Source organism: Fukomys damarensis, unplaced genomic scaffold (genome assembly GCF_012274545.1).
Source record: "Fukomys damarensis isolate Sample0158 unplaced genomic scaffold, DMR_v1.0_HiC HiC_scaffold_17, whole genome shotgun sequence".
NCBI lineage: Eukaryota > Metazoa > Chordata > Mammalia > Rodentia > Bathyergidae > Fukomys > Fukomys damarensis.
In genome coordinates, this window is record NW_022900929.1 from 42,222,099 (window position 1) to 42,237,248 (window position 15,150).

Sequence of the window (15,150 nt, forward strand, 5' to 3'; positions counted from 1 at the left end):
TCTGGGCCTCATATCTGTGCACAAGTGTCCAAGGAAAATGTGAGGAAATCTCCCCTGCTCTGGTCTGCCAGGCAAGGATCCTGAGATCGCCTTTTATTGAAGAACGTGATCACAGGGCAGCCCGCACACCAATCAGGGCGACGTAGGAAACAAAATGTGCTAGTTGACTGAAGTCAGTGGAGCCCACTTTTGAAATGCAGTGGGTCCCTGAGGAACGTAGTCCTGCAGGACAGGAGCCCTGTACCAAATCAGGGTGGTGTTAAGGAAGAGAAAGGGACCGGGAGTGCTGGATATATGGTCAGTATCATTCTCTGTGCATGGGGTTGAGGGTGATCTTCATTTTTAATTCACTCAGTGAGTGCTTCATTTTGAAATGTGGCTGCTTTTAGCCTCTGATGTTCAGAGACTAGAGGCAAAACAAGCTGTGTTAAGGAACTGGAATGATATTGTGTGTGGTCACTGTGTGTTATCTAATAGTCCAGAGCTGCTCTTCAGCAGATGTTTTCTGTGATTAAATGCTGCATCTGGCTTGGCCTAAACTGCAGGCCACTGGGAGGCAGAACCCAGTTGTATCAGGAGCTGCGTTCGATTTTTAGCTTTAGCAAGATGTTGTATACTTTCCACCCAGAACTTTCTGTCAGATGCAGTGTAAGAGTTTTCTAATTGCAGCTGTAACAAATTGCCACACACTTATCGCCTTGTAATTTACTGTCTTTAGAGGTCACAAGACTTCAATGAATGAGTAGGACTGCCCTTTTGGATCCTTAGGGAACAATCTGTTTCTTGACCTTCCCAGCTTCTAGATTATTCCTAATCGCTTGGCTATTGAGTGGCCACTTCTTGATGGTACCATTCTGACCTGTGAATCTGATATCCTCCATCCCTCCTAGAAGGATTCTGTAACTACGTTGAGTCCCATTGATAATCCTGAATAATCTCACCTCAAGATCCTTAATGTAATTACATCTTCCTAGTCCCTTTTGCTATGTAAGGTAACAGCTTCCTAGGTTCTGGGAATTAAGACATGGACATCTCTGAGGGGCTATTATTCAGTCTGCCTCAAGGAGGGAAAAAGAAGAAGTAAAAATACACTTGTTCTTTACACTTAGAAATGACCTTCCAACTGTTCACACCTCCAGAGCCCTTACAGCATATTGCAAGCTGACTTTTTAATCACCTAGAATTTAAAAATAAGGGAACATGATTTAGATGCACATAGTTATTTTTCTTTTCCCATTATACTGTGAGCTTTATAAATTACCTTATGAGTTTAACATAAGTGCAGTGCAATTTTTGTTTGCCCTCTCTTCTCCATGTAACTGGAAGATTTTTTTCTTCCCAAATGACCCAGATTGAAGAACACTCGTAGAAATATAACCACGTAGATGTGGGGTCTGTAAGCTGCAGGGATATGCTTTGCCAGTGGACAATAGGTACTCCTCGATGATAAGCATGTACCTCATCACATGATGGCCATTTGGCTTGTGAACTACATTTGCAGGAGAAGAGATTTCTTTCTGGGCCCCTGCAGCTTAAAACTGGAAATCGGCACCATGAGTGTAAATGCTCCTTCTTTTATGGTAGTTGCCATTGGAAAGCTCGTAATTTGACCATTTCAAAGACAGTGATAGCAACTATTGTAGGTGACTCCAAGGAATATTCCTGTAAGGTTCATACATGGCCAGAGGGTAATAATGTTAGAGGTGCAGATCATAAGAACAATAAGTAGAGAGAACTAGGCACCTGAATAATAAGTCATACCTGGGCTCCCAAACTCATGTCCTAAGGCTACCTCTAATGGCAGGGTGCCCTGATCTTTTGTTATTCTTCAGAACGTCTCACTAGTCCAAAACTCAGGTGGTGAAGTAGCTGTTTTTCGTTTTAAAGTGTCCCTCAGGCATCAAATCTTCCTAAATAATACAGTACATTGGAAATAATTTCTATTCTGAGTAGCTTGAATGATCATTTAAAATGTATCATATAGATTATATATTTGATATAATTGCCCAAATGTGACTGTTTCTAATTACACTAATTGCAAAAATGGAGTTAGAATGTTAATTAATAACCTCATAAATGAAGTCGTTTGTAATTATCAAGGAAACCTCGGGTACATGACTAACTTCCCTAATACATTTTGTGGGAACGTTTGCTTAATTTTTCATCAGAAAACAAGTACTTACTGCATTTTTCTTTTTACCCCCTTTTCAAATGAACATTATGGCTTTCTAAAAATTTCATGACATTAAGTATTCATAGTACTTAGCAAGGTTTTTTAAAGCTCCACTCAGTCCAAGGATGAAATTCCAAGTTACGACAAGTTCTGCTGCAGCACTTTCCCTAATATGTTGGAGGCCCCAAGTAGGATAATGTGGCACCTGAGTGTGGCAGAAAGGCAGGGCCATATGTCCTGGAGAATGGTAGATTTGACCTCTCTGCCTCTTCCTTACCTCACTTCTGGCAAAGCTGCCTAACCGTGACCTGTTTCATGTGAATACTAATGTGGATGTTTAGTCACTAAAGGGCAGCATTTCTGAAGATGAAGTTGGAAAAGGAAGAGAAATGAAGTCAGTACTTAGCTGTAGCTCTTCTCAATGTATTTGTCACTTTGATTACAAAAGAGATTCACATATACCCCAAGAAATGACCTCCCTTGCTATTTGAAAATCCTATCATCTATTGTCAGCGTTCCCCATGGGTTCAAGAAAAAAATTAAAATATTCAGTTTAGAAAGTACCTGTATGAATCATCTCTGGAGGGAAAGTAGCATTCCAAAATAACCACAGCAAAGAGAAATGTGTTTTCTACCTGACAGTCCCTGTGTCACTTGGAAGACTTAAATATTAGTTAATGAAAATTTTGACTATTTTTGGCTATTGGGATGTTTGTTGACTGCCTATATTTCTGGCACTGTATTAGCCAATTGCAATCTGCTTTAGCAAAATAATCTGTGTGCATATAAATTGTGTGGCAGTTAGGTATTTCTGTTAAATGTGTTTCATGATTTCCCTCCCCGGCCTGGGCTGGAGCCTCTCTCAAAGGGTGGAGATGAATTAGTATGCAGAGCTGCACTCCAGGACTGTTTTCCTAGTGTGGGGAAGCTCCCCCACTGTCCGGGGCCACCAGCAAAACTGCACTTCAGGTCTCACAGTAGAATGCAGCCAGTCTCGCTCTACAGTTCCCTCAGGGGAGAGCTGCGTCTTCCCAGCTCCTTTGGTCTCCACAGAAAAGGGACCTCGTTTACAAATATAAGGAACTTCAGCTAAAGAGGCCTTTGGAATAAAAGTAAGAAATGAAGATCTTGTTCCTCCTCTCTAATTTCTATTGAATGCATGTATTAGAAGTTGCACCTTATTACAAATTGTCTATTTCCTGAATGCCTTAGACAACATAGTTTCACCCATTATTCTACACTTTATTTCTCATTAGTTGCCTCACATGTATTATTTAGTTTCCCCAACTAGGCTACTATGGGTAATAATTGTGTTTGAGTACTTTCATAGAGGTTGCTTAACTCAACCTTGGGCACTTAACGGATACCCAGAAAACACCGTTTGATTAAAAAGCTAATTTAGAAGGTACACAACAGGAGGTATATCAGTGTTCTGCTGAGGAGAGGCAGGAACTTTTAGATGAAATGTGTCCTGAGTCCTATACACATACTCTAAGGCAAAGCCTTTGAGGTGACAGCCCTCCTTCCCAGAATTAATGAGAGTAGAGTCACTGCTGAAAAGTCAGCTAATGTGGAGGCAAAGGATTAAGCAACTTCCCTCTCTCCCTACAAGGCAGGCTGTTCTCTGTGGGTCCTGTCCTAGCTCAGTGCAGGCTAACGGAGGGCGCGTCACCTCCAAGTAAGAGGCTAGCTGCCTCCATTCTCTGAGGTGGTGATCTTAAGCCCAAATTAAGGAAGAGTAAACCACTTGGAGTCCTTCAGGCTAGCAGGGAGTCCTTTGGTAGCACAAGAATAATGGCCAAAGCACTGTACTACCAGAATTCAATTTTTAAAATAATGACTCTTTAATCCTCCCTATATTTCTCAGAGTGAGACATCTCGCTCTTCTTACCCTCACCTTCAATCCACTTCACTTCCAGAGACAAACAGAGTCAGCTTGCTCAGCTGTAACTTTCAAGGTTCAGGTCTCGGTGTCTCGGTAGAATCCCTCAGCTTAGTGAAACAGGCTCATCTTAGCAGGAGGGAAAGCTTTGCTTCCCGGCCATGAACTCATCTCAGCACAGACCCCTGTGCATAGATCAGTGGCTGTCAAGATTTTTCATCTTGGGAGTGCTTTACATTCTTAAAACTCACTGAAGACCCCCCAAAGCTTTAACTTGTGTGCTTATATTTACCAGTGTTTAATAACTTAGAAATTTTAAATGACACACTTTTAATGCTTTAATAATTCATTTAAACAGCATACTTTTGTGGGAAAAAAAAAACAACTAACTTTTTCCCCAAAAATGGAAGAGTGACATTGTTTTGTATTTTTATGTTTCTTTAAAGTCTGGATGAATAGAAGGCAATTGAATTTTTATATTTGGTTAAAGTATAAGAAGAAAGTTGGCATTAAAAAGCAGATAGATGAAGGGGAGGGTGGCTTTTATAGCCTTTCTAATGTAATTGCAGATATGCCTTCTACTGTATCAAAATTAAGTAATAAATTCTCAAAAGTTGGTTGGCATGTGAAGTCTAAAATTAAAGAAATGTTTGTACTTTGTTACATAAAAACCCATTGACCTTTCATGTTTATTGTCTCTTTTATCTGCAAATGCTATTAGTGCACTGTAATTGCAAACATCCACCAATGCATTGATCATTGGGAAATTGTTAGTTTGCTAATTATGCAGAGGCTCTAAATGTTGACACATTTCATTACAAAATATTTCAGTTGTTAATATTAACAGTTTAATCAGAGGAGTCTTTTACGTTATACCATCAATGCTCACAGTAGCAAATAAGTTTTCCAAAATTTTAGGTTTGGTTTTATTGTTTTGTTTTGTTTTGTTTTTGGGGGGTTTTTTTGTTTTTGTTTTTGTTTTTTGTACCCTGGATCGAACTCAGGACCTTGAGCTTGCAAGGCAGGCGGTAGCACCACTGAGCTAATCCTCAGCCCAAAATTTTTAGTTTTTCCTTGAAAGCTCAAATTTTATTATTGGCAATAAAAATGGTCATTTGTAATGAAAGACTTATTTTTTTCTATTATAAGGGAATGTCAGTTTCATGAGTCTGATTCACCACAGTTTGGTGTGCTTTTGATTAATTCCATGAAACAAGAGCCTAATTTAGCTCACTCAATCACACGAATGTTTTTCCTCAAGAAAAGTCCCTGAATGTTGATATGCAGCTGAAATGCTTTATGAATATTTGCCATTCTGTCACACAGAACATTAAAAAGTTGCAAACACAATAGTATATTATTAATAAAATTAATTTTTTTTTTTACTGCTTCACACAGGGCTTTCCTGTTGAAACTGGGCATTTTTCCAAGGACGCAGCAGTGAAGGGCACAGATGAGTGCTGCTGCCTTGGTTCACACTGAGGCACCAGCGGCTTTATCTGCCATTGCTTTCATACCATCCATAGTAGTGTCAGCACGTGAAAAAGGCCAATATCATCTTCCAGTTATTACAAAGATGCAATTTGACCTTGAAAACAGCCTAAAGGACTGTGAGCCCCCTGAGTCTGCAGGTTACACTTTTGTAACTACTGGTATCTATAGTTAACCTTTGTATTAAGACTGTAATACGTGCTGTACATTGTTATGTGCATTGATTAATTCTCAAATGTACAGATGCATGGAGAGCCTAACACATTCCAGAAAACATATTCTCTTTATCCTCTCAACTCTGGGACATTTTGGCTGCTGGGCTGCTGGTACATGGAAGCTAATTAAAGTCTAAAGCATTTCCAACAGCAATGCTACTAGGGGTATAAAGCTCCATCTTTGGACGGGACCATAACTCAGTGGTAGAGTACTTGCCTAGCACACATGATTCCCTGGATTCAATCCCCAACATCCCTGGATGAATGAATAGATGATAGATAGAAAGATAGATAGATGGATGGATAGATAGATAGATAAATAGATACCTGGATGGCTGGCTGGCTTCATTTTTTTATTTATTTTTTTTTTTAGAACCAAAGTATTTAGACTGGAATTCATTGATTCATGCCAGGTTTGCTTGTGTTTGCTGAGTCTCTAGCACAAGTCAGACCACAAAATATGCTATGCTTTCCGGGGCTCTTGAAGACATTCCCTCTCTCCCCTGCAGGTTTCTTTCTTCTTATTGTTATTGCTTCCCTCCCTGGACCTTGCTTTCTCACAGTTTGAAAACCGTCCAACACGAATGGTATTAGATGTCATGCTTTCCATTGAATTACATCTGCCTGTGCATAATATGACAGAGATAACTCTTGCTTTATCCTTTTCTTCAAGGCCCGGGGGCCCACATTTTGTTTTGAACCTATCGCTAATTTGATCACAAAGGTGTATTGTTTATCAATCCCATTCTCTCATTCTCTCCAACGAGACTAACACAGACAAGGAACTGGAGAGCTGAAGTGGAGGTAGCAGGTGCTCATCTGTGCTTTCAGCTAAAAGGCTGCTTCCTGTTTGCCTTGTGTCCAGGCAGGTGTTTGCTGTACAGATCCTGTTCTTTAGGCCACAAATGTGGCCTTGGATTTCTGAATCAGTACAAAGCTAAGAGCTCACTCAAATCCTGAATTAATCTGAAAGCCAGGTTAAGGACATGGAAGATTTACTTAGTTTCATTATGACTTCATGAAATCCCCTGTTGAAGAGAGATTGGTCCTTCCTAGAGCTTATTAATGATTCTGTCTGATTGAATCGTTGGTTCTTCAAAGTGGTAGCGACCACAGTGAGGTGTATTTGCTCGGCTGAAGATGTGGTGGTTCGTGGTGAACACTTATCTTTTAGAGGAAGTTGTATTTATAAGGCTAAAAGAGCTTGCTTTCGGCACCAAAGAGTGTCTGCTGCTGCCTTGTGCTCATCCTTAATGTATTAATTAGGAGAAATAGGAAATTTTACATCTGAAGGAGCAAGTTTCCTGAGAGGAACGCAGCCTGACCCCTAAATAACACTTCCCCCAGAGAGCACAGATATTAGTCAGCAGTGCCTGCCTGGTGAGATCTCGTAGGAACATCTCACTGTGCCTCTATCTGACTTGGATATTCTTTTAAAAAATAGAAAAAGCTTTTCAACATGTATCTCCCTTCTGAGCCTACACACCCACCGAGTTGATAGACACAGCAGTAAGCTAAATGAATCCTTTACATCTCAATCTCTTTTAGAGCTTTAGTCACTGAGTTCTATTTTTATATCCTTATGATGAGCCAGGACTGTATAGAGAGCAGACATCTGCCGCAGATAGTGATGTGGAGTAGAAAATGCGGCACAAGCACCAATCAGGGTGTTTTCCTGGTTCTCTTACTGACGGACTCAGTGACCTTCGTTGTCCTTTTATCTCTCATTTAATCACCTGGACTGAATTAAGGTGATGAGTACCATTCGTCCTTTTCAGTGATGTGACAGGTGGCACCAGATTTGGATGCAGTCAGGATTTGAGAGCAGCAGCACTTCCTGCCTCTACTGTGGCGTGTTCTGGAAGCGTGCATGGGATGGTGGGGTGAGCGTTGCTTTCCCAGCCATTCCAACAAGGTCCCCTTCCACTGAGTCCTCCTGCCTAGATCTGCCTTTCCTGGAATCCTCTTCCTGCACCATGGCCGGTTGGCAATTCTCCGGGGCCTGTAGCACAATCTCTGAAGTTCCACAGCTGTTTGAATCTCACTTCAGGGATCCTTTACTTATGCAGCTGGCCGTGTTTCCCGGTAGCTAGTGTGAACCCTGGTAACTTCTGAATTCAAAGTCAGAATATTTTCTTGCTCTTAGTGTCATTAAAGTAGCTAACTCTGCGAAGTGAAGAAATTAACTGCCCAAGTGGTGGTCAAATGCCAAATTCCAAGCTTTCACACTTGACAGAGAGCTCTGTAGTGTACTTCTCCCCATCCCCTAGTGTATTTCTAAGTTCATATCACCTAAAATGCCTTTTATAATTCTCAAGTCGATGGCTTTGCTTAATTAGTGCATGATACATGATGTTTCTGAAATACTCAGTGACACTACCTATGGTGAAAAGTCCCAGTGCTTAATTTGTACTCTTAAGGAAGCACGGTCAGTGTTTTCCTGTATTCATTCATCCACCCGCAATGAATCACTCCCTACTCTGTCCCATGGCACTTACAAGTACCTGCATTATGGTATTAATTTCATTGTATTATAGAATAAAGATAAAATTTTATTATCAAATAAAAATGTAAAGAACTGGCTTGTGAACTTGCTAAAGGCAAAGACAGTCTTATTTACTATTCTCTTTCTCCCATCACTTCAAACCTTATTTAACCAAAGTAGAACGCTAAGCACCCTCAAACTATACTAGGGATATTCTTGTTTTGGTAGGATGGCTGTCATATTTATCTTTTGATGATATACCCTACTTCTGTGCATGTCACACCCCACTCTTAAATAAAAATTGTTTAAACTCAGTTACTTCGTGATGTGTTTGGTAGTGAAATGAAATGTCTGTGACACCAGCTCTCTCTGACTCATGATGGCCACATCAGCAGCCCCACCCCCATTCTCTTCCCAGCAACCCTGAAGGAACTGGTGTCACAGACAATGATCCGCTGGGCCCAGGAGGACCAGATCCAAGATGCAGAGCTGGTCCGGATGATGTTCAGCCTGCTCCGGAGGCAGTATGACAGCATCGGGGAGCTGCTGCAGGCATTGCGGAAGACCTACACCATCAGTCAGGCCTCCGTGAGTGACACCATCAACCTTCTGGCTGCCCTGGGCCAGATCCGGTCTCTCCTCAGTGTCAGGATGGGCAAAGAAGAGGAGCTGCTTATGATCAATGGACTGGGGTAGGTCCTTCACTGGTGGCTCAAGAAAGCTCACAGAAAAGGGGTGAGCAAAAGGTAACCACCCAGCAAGGGGCACCTGACTATTTAAGAGGAGCTTTTTGTATTTTAAAATCTTTATCTGCAGCTTCATGAGAATGTTTATTGAATGACCCAAAGACCTAACTGTTCTTATATGTAAATGCCTTTGGTGTTTAAAGACTAGAGTCCACAAACTTCATGATACCTAATATAAAAGTGCTCTAAGAAAAAGAGCCTTATCATTAAGAACCAAAGTACGGTGCTGGGGATTTATTTAGCTCAGTGGTGCTTCCACCTGCCTTCTGAGTACAAGGTCCCGAGTTTAATCCCTGGTACAAAAAAAAACAAAAAAACAGAGAGACACAGATATAAGGACCACAGAAGAAAAAATAGAAGACCCTTAGTACACGGAAGAAGAGCCATCCACTAATTTGGACTGTCTCAAAAAAACAAGAGGCAACTATTGAAATGTCATTAGCATTTCAAAAAGAGGGAACAAGTACTTAGGAATAAAGAGGACAGAAATATTTCTATCAGCTAAAAAAGGTAGTCCACATAGATTCTAGCTGACCTAGTGTGTTCTTTTCAGCATGTCACTTTTGCATTACTTCACCCCTAGTGTGTTACGTGTTCTCATCCTTGAATTTTTATAACAATAAGCAGGTATTGAAATCTCTGATTATTATCCTAGGGACATTATGAACAACAAGGTGTTTTACCAGCATCCCAACCTCATGAGAGTCCTGGGCATGCATGAGACAGTGATGGAGGTGATGGTGAACGTGCTGGGTACAGAGAAATCACAGGTAATCCTGCTTGGAGGACTTGACCAGAACTTGACTCTGGAGGCAGGCACATGAAGTGACTTGGTCAGGACCAGAGGCCTGGCGTCCAATGTCTTTTCTTCCCAGGGAAAGGACAGTGTTGTTGAATGAAGCATGCATATAAGAGCGCCAGCTCTGGTAAAGAACTCTGGCTCTGGCCCTTTGACTACTAAATTCACTTCCTGTATTCTGCAGCCCTGCCCCTTCCGAGAGGGAAGAACTGAGGATTCCACTTAGGAACCTGTGCTTTTGCACTGAGACAGGAGCAAGCTGTTCCGAAGGCGAGAAAAGTCTTACTAGTTGCCCTGGAAGTGTTCCTCAGGAATGTTCACGTTTCCTCTTTCAGCCAAACCTCTGACGTAGTCGGGTTTTCCTGCCGGCTCCCCCGTAAAGACAGGGCTACCATCTGTTGGCAAGGGGAAAGGAATTGACACAAGGCACAGCTGGGCATTTATCTCAACTTGTCTGAGGGTCTGGGGTTAGCTGGCTTCTGACCAAAGCACACGGGGTGTGGTTTCAAATGTTAGAGATTCCAAAGTGCCAGGGCCTAGGAACTCAGTGCAGTTTTACCAGCAGTAGGCGGGCAGTGATGTGAAGGAAGAACAGAAGCCAAGCTCATATTCCTTTTCTCTGGCTTCCTCTGGTTTCTTGGAGCAAAGACCCCTGAGCACATGCCTGGGTGCTTCAGAACCATAGGTTTCAGAAACATATTTCTTAGAGCATCCTCAATGATTCTAAAGAGGGAAATCAGGGTCTTTCTAGAATCTTGGGAAAAGTTAACACTGATACTCTTTATTGAGCATTATAGGATGAAAAGTGAGACATGGCCTAATATAGAGATGCTAATTTCTTTGCTAAGCAGGGAAGCCAAGCACAAGCAACACTAAAATAAGATGGCATCACCATGCTAAATTGTTTGCATCTAATTGTGAGTGCTGTAGGGACCCATGGGAGAGCAATTATGAAGGGCAAAATAAGGGTGGGGGGCTCTCAGAGACATCCTGATGCTCTTCAGGCGATAGGGGTCAGGTGTGACCCACGGGACTCGGGTTTTAATATACTGATGGGCCTTATTTTCTCTGTTCACCCTTCTCCCTTTCTGTTATTTCCTGTCAGAGTTCTGTCCACTCCTTTCCTAGCTAAAAATAACAGTGGTTTGATGCAGGGTCATACAATGTCACGTGACACCCGTGGAAACTGAGATTCATGTGTGATGTCTGTTTTCCTTTGACGAAAAGATATTTTAAGAACTATAGTTAGCTCAGAAGTATTTGGGGCAGCCTTTTCTTAAATGTCTTCCACTCTTGGTCCCTCCTGTGAATACGTCCTGGAGAACACAGGATGTAAGGAGAGAATCCATTTTCCAAATTGTTCATAGCTTGCAAGACTTCAGCCTAAGACTCTATGACCTCTGACCTTTTAGATATGCCTCAAGATACAGTCTTTTCTCTGACACTTCCTCCTTCTCCTGGCAGATTGCTTTCCCAAAGATGGTTGCTAGCTGTTGCCGCTTCCTTTGCTATTTCTGTCGAATTAGCCGGCAAAATCAGAAGGCCATGTTTGAGCACCTGAGTTACCTGCTGGAGAACAGCAGTGTGGGCCTAGGTATGTATGTGGTTATAATCTCCACATGACTTGAAGGTTGCGCGCCCCCTATTGGCCAATTTGGAAATAAAGGGAAGGATTGCCTCAGTGCTTATTGAATTTTTAAATACAAAAATCCTGCCTTTAAAAATAAGTACATAAAAACATATCTATGCTCTCCAACCTGAAGAGACATGTTGCAACCAACCATATTGGTGACACCTTGTATTGGCCTAGGCCTGCAGTTTTACCTCCTCTTCCTTGGGATGAGTGGCCTGTGGTTTATGAAATGTTGATTGGGATTGGAGATGTATTCTGAAACATATTCCTCCCAGCCCAGCTAACCAGGAAACACAGACAATGAGTCCAAAGTCACTGATCCAGTCCCTGCCTAGCGGGTTGGCTGAAGAGTTCATACCTGTCCCATCAGCCAACCAGCAAGTGCTTTCCTTAGCTGCAAGGCAAATTGGCCAAGAGCAACTATGGATAAACAGAGTAAATCAGTTGCCACCAGGAAGAAAGCAGCTTAACCCATGTGCCTCCCTCACTGTTTCAGATGAAATTCAATGAACTTGTAGAATGCACAAGTACATGCACTTGAAATCTGAAATCTCATTTGCTTTTATTTATCAAAGGTGACCAAGTTTTTTGTAAAATGCCACCCAGAGTATTTCTTAATTCTAGCTTAGGAGCCAAACAAATTTTTCTCAAATAAAAGACAGCATTGATGAACTAATGTAACTATATAAACTAGTGCTACGTAAAGCAATTTGGGAGTTGCTAGTGAGGAGACAAATTTTTTGAGTGAATCACCCAATAAAGGTTCCCCACAATTTTGTGTTAGGCACCTGGAAATACATATTCACAGCTGACTTTTGTGGACAGATTTCCTCCTACTCAACATTCACAATCAGTAATGAGAGGTAGGGAGCAAGGATAGCAAATAGAGCTATTCTTAACTAGGACAGCTTCCCCATTGGAGAACAGCGATGTGGATCCAGTTGCAGTGTATTTGCTGCCCTCTCCTGACCACTCAGCTGCATTTCAGTGTCAGCTCAGACAGAAACAGGAGGCCTTTTGTCTGTCCCTTTCTGTTCCTTTTCCAGCCTCACCATCAATGAGAGGATCCACCCCATTGGATGTGGCTGCCTCCTCCGTCATGGACAACAACGAATTAGCCCTGGGCTTAGAAGAACCGGACCTCGAGAAGGTAACTGGCCTTGAGGAGGCAGTGTGTTATTCTCTTCTGCCTACTGTGTGGCTAGACCAAGGGAAAGCAGGCCAGATAGTGGGTTTCCAACTTCATCTTGGTGGACTCTCGACAAAAATGCGATAGAACATGACTAATTGACAGCGGTAAAATAATTAGGACCAAAGGACCTCCTGGAGGCTATGTTAGCAAGTTTCATAGAAGTAAGTTTGTGGAGTTCTCTGTCTGTGGAGGCCCAGCCCCATTGGGCTGCACAGAACATCACCAGATCTCTGTGGTTCCTAATCAAGTTCTGGATCAGGTAATTCATAAAGTCACTTACGAAAGAAAAACCTGAAAGAACGTTGTATAATCAGTGTCCTTTCCATGAACAAACTGAGCTGCCTTCTACTGGGGAGGTGAATGAAGCTTGTAATGGTGGGTAGTAACTGGGGGCAGATTCACCTACCTCTGCCCTATCCTTCTCAGGGAACTATTTCCTTGTCTGGGTGGCTGAAAAGATTAGCACTGCACTTTCTAAGTGTGAAGTACAACCTGGGACAGGGGGAGAGAAAGCTGTAAAGTCAGTGGCCGTCCATCCCTTCTCCATCCGGTGTATCTGGGAGCACGAGGGAGAAGGGCACCTCATCCTGAAAGTGTTCGGGAAGATCACTCAGAAAAGGTGATGATACGGATGAGGAGAAATTAGTCAAGTATATTGCTAGGAAGGGGCCAGGAGTACTTGGGCTCAGCAAGGAACTTTTTTCACATAGTAAAAGACTAGAAAATTTAGTTTCATCAGAGCACAGGATTCTGGGTAGGAGGTGAGAAAGGAGTCAGGAGTGGTAAGGAATTGGACTTTATTAACAAGAGAAGTTCATGCTCATGTAGAACCACTGCGTGTCTGGCTGTGCTGTGTGTCATGGGTTCCTATGGGTTGACTCATGGGACTGTCAGAATGAGCCATTTTATCTTTATTGTCCCTAGTTAATGGGCTGAGAAATGGAGGCATAAAGATTAGGTGACATCCCCCATGTCAGGAAGTGAGTGGCTGAGTAAAGAACTCAGAGTTTGGCTCCAAAGGCCATGCACGTGCCTGCTATACTCTAGTCCCACACTGGAGAACCGAGAGCAATGGAGACTGTTGGGGGCTTCAGGTGGATGAGCAACGAGGTACAATTTGTGCTTTAGAAGACACACTTTAAGAAAAACTGACAGAGAAACAGGCAGGCCTTCCATCAAGAAGAGTCAAGAGGAGTCTATAGTATAACAAGAACAAGATGCTGCTGGCTTCAATTCATGCTCACTCAGTGGTTGTGAGAAATGTTTGAATTCACAGGGCCTCTAGAGGACAAACAGCAGCCATTAATTGGATGCTGGGCTGGCTCGGTTTTTTCTCTAGGAAATGCAAGAAGTGGAGCAGCGTTGAGGTGGGTAGAGGAGTTGGCTTTTGGTTACATCATGTTTGAAGGGCTAACATGGCAGTGTCAGATGGGAAGTTGACTCCGTGGCCCTAAAACTCAGGAGGGTTTTCCGAGCTGCAGGTGGGGCACAGGGAGGAGGAGGGAGGCCCTGGGTGTAAATGACATCATTCCAGCAGCCGGTCCGGAGCAAGAAGGGCAGTGGCTAGGTCAGGACCTTGAATACCAGAGCACCTAGGGAAGGGAATCACAGGAAAGAGCACCAACGAAACACAGGAGGAGGAGAGGCCAAAGAGAGATGAGGAACTTCCAGGAAATGTGCATGAGAAGCTAAGAGGGAAATTTTCATGTAATTTGTTTTTCTTTCTTCTGAAGAGTGTCTGTGAGGCAGCTCAGAGAAAATAGGCCAAGGAAGGAGAAAAGGGAGAAATTGCTACCTCTTGACTAAATGATGCCTGTAGCGGCTTGTGCTGTGTACAGAGGCAGCCACTCAGGCAGCATAATTCCACTCATAACAGTGCTGCTGGTCCGGCTGGGTAGGGACTCCCTGGTCACACTGCAGCAGCGTGTCCGACCTGTAAGATGAAATAACAACCCACCTGTAGTTTATTGAAGTTTTTGAGTAAGTAAATTCTTTCTCAGATGCATTTAACTAATAATTACTGAGGACCCACCCTGAACCAAAAAAAAAAAAAAAAAAAGCCGTAATAAAGCTCCACAGCCTGTGTGGTTTAAACACCAGAGATCTATTCTCTCACAGTTGTAGAAACTAAAAATCCATGACCAACGGGTCTGCAGGTTTTGTGTCTGCTGAGGCCTCTTTCGTTGGCTTGCAGAGGTCACCGCCTCACTGTGTCCTCGCCCAGTCTCTGTGTGTCTTTGTGTGTCCCAGCTTCCTTCTCATGTAAAATGCCCCTGCTCCATGTCAGTCTCAGTCACCTCTGCAGAGACCTCATCTCCAAATCAGGCGCCTCTGAAGTGAAGTTCCAAGAGTTAGGGCTGCAGCATATAAACCAAAGAAGACACAGTTCCATCGCTAAAGGAGGGATTTGTCTGAGATGGTCATTTCATTTTGCTTTTTCAGTCTTTTGCAATATCCAAGATGTACTTTTTAAAGGATGATAGTTGGGGGGGGGGACAAAATGTATGTGAAAACATTTTTGTTATTTTGTCTGA

At 42.6% G+C, this 15,150-nt stretch overlaps 1 protein-coding gene across 1 annotated transcript in view; it reads left to right on the forward strand.

The window, feature by feature from the left end:
- Ryr3 (ryanodine receptor 3) overlaps positions 1 to 15,150 on the forward strand; it is a 376,321-nt gene that overhangs the window by 222,882 nt on the left and 138,289 nt on the right. The window contains exons 42-45 of the mRNA XM_033765294.1: positions 8,665 to 8,938; positions 9,648 to 9,762; positions 11,256 to 11,385; positions 12,471 to 12,574. Coding sequence (XP_033621185.1) covers positions 8,665 to 8,938; positions 9,648 to 9,762; positions 11,256 to 11,385; positions 12,471 to 12,574 — 623 coding nt within the window. The remainder of the gene's footprint in view (positions 1 to 8,664; positions 8,939 to 9,647; positions 9,763 to 11,255; positions 11,386 to 12,470; positions 12,575 to 15,150) is intronic.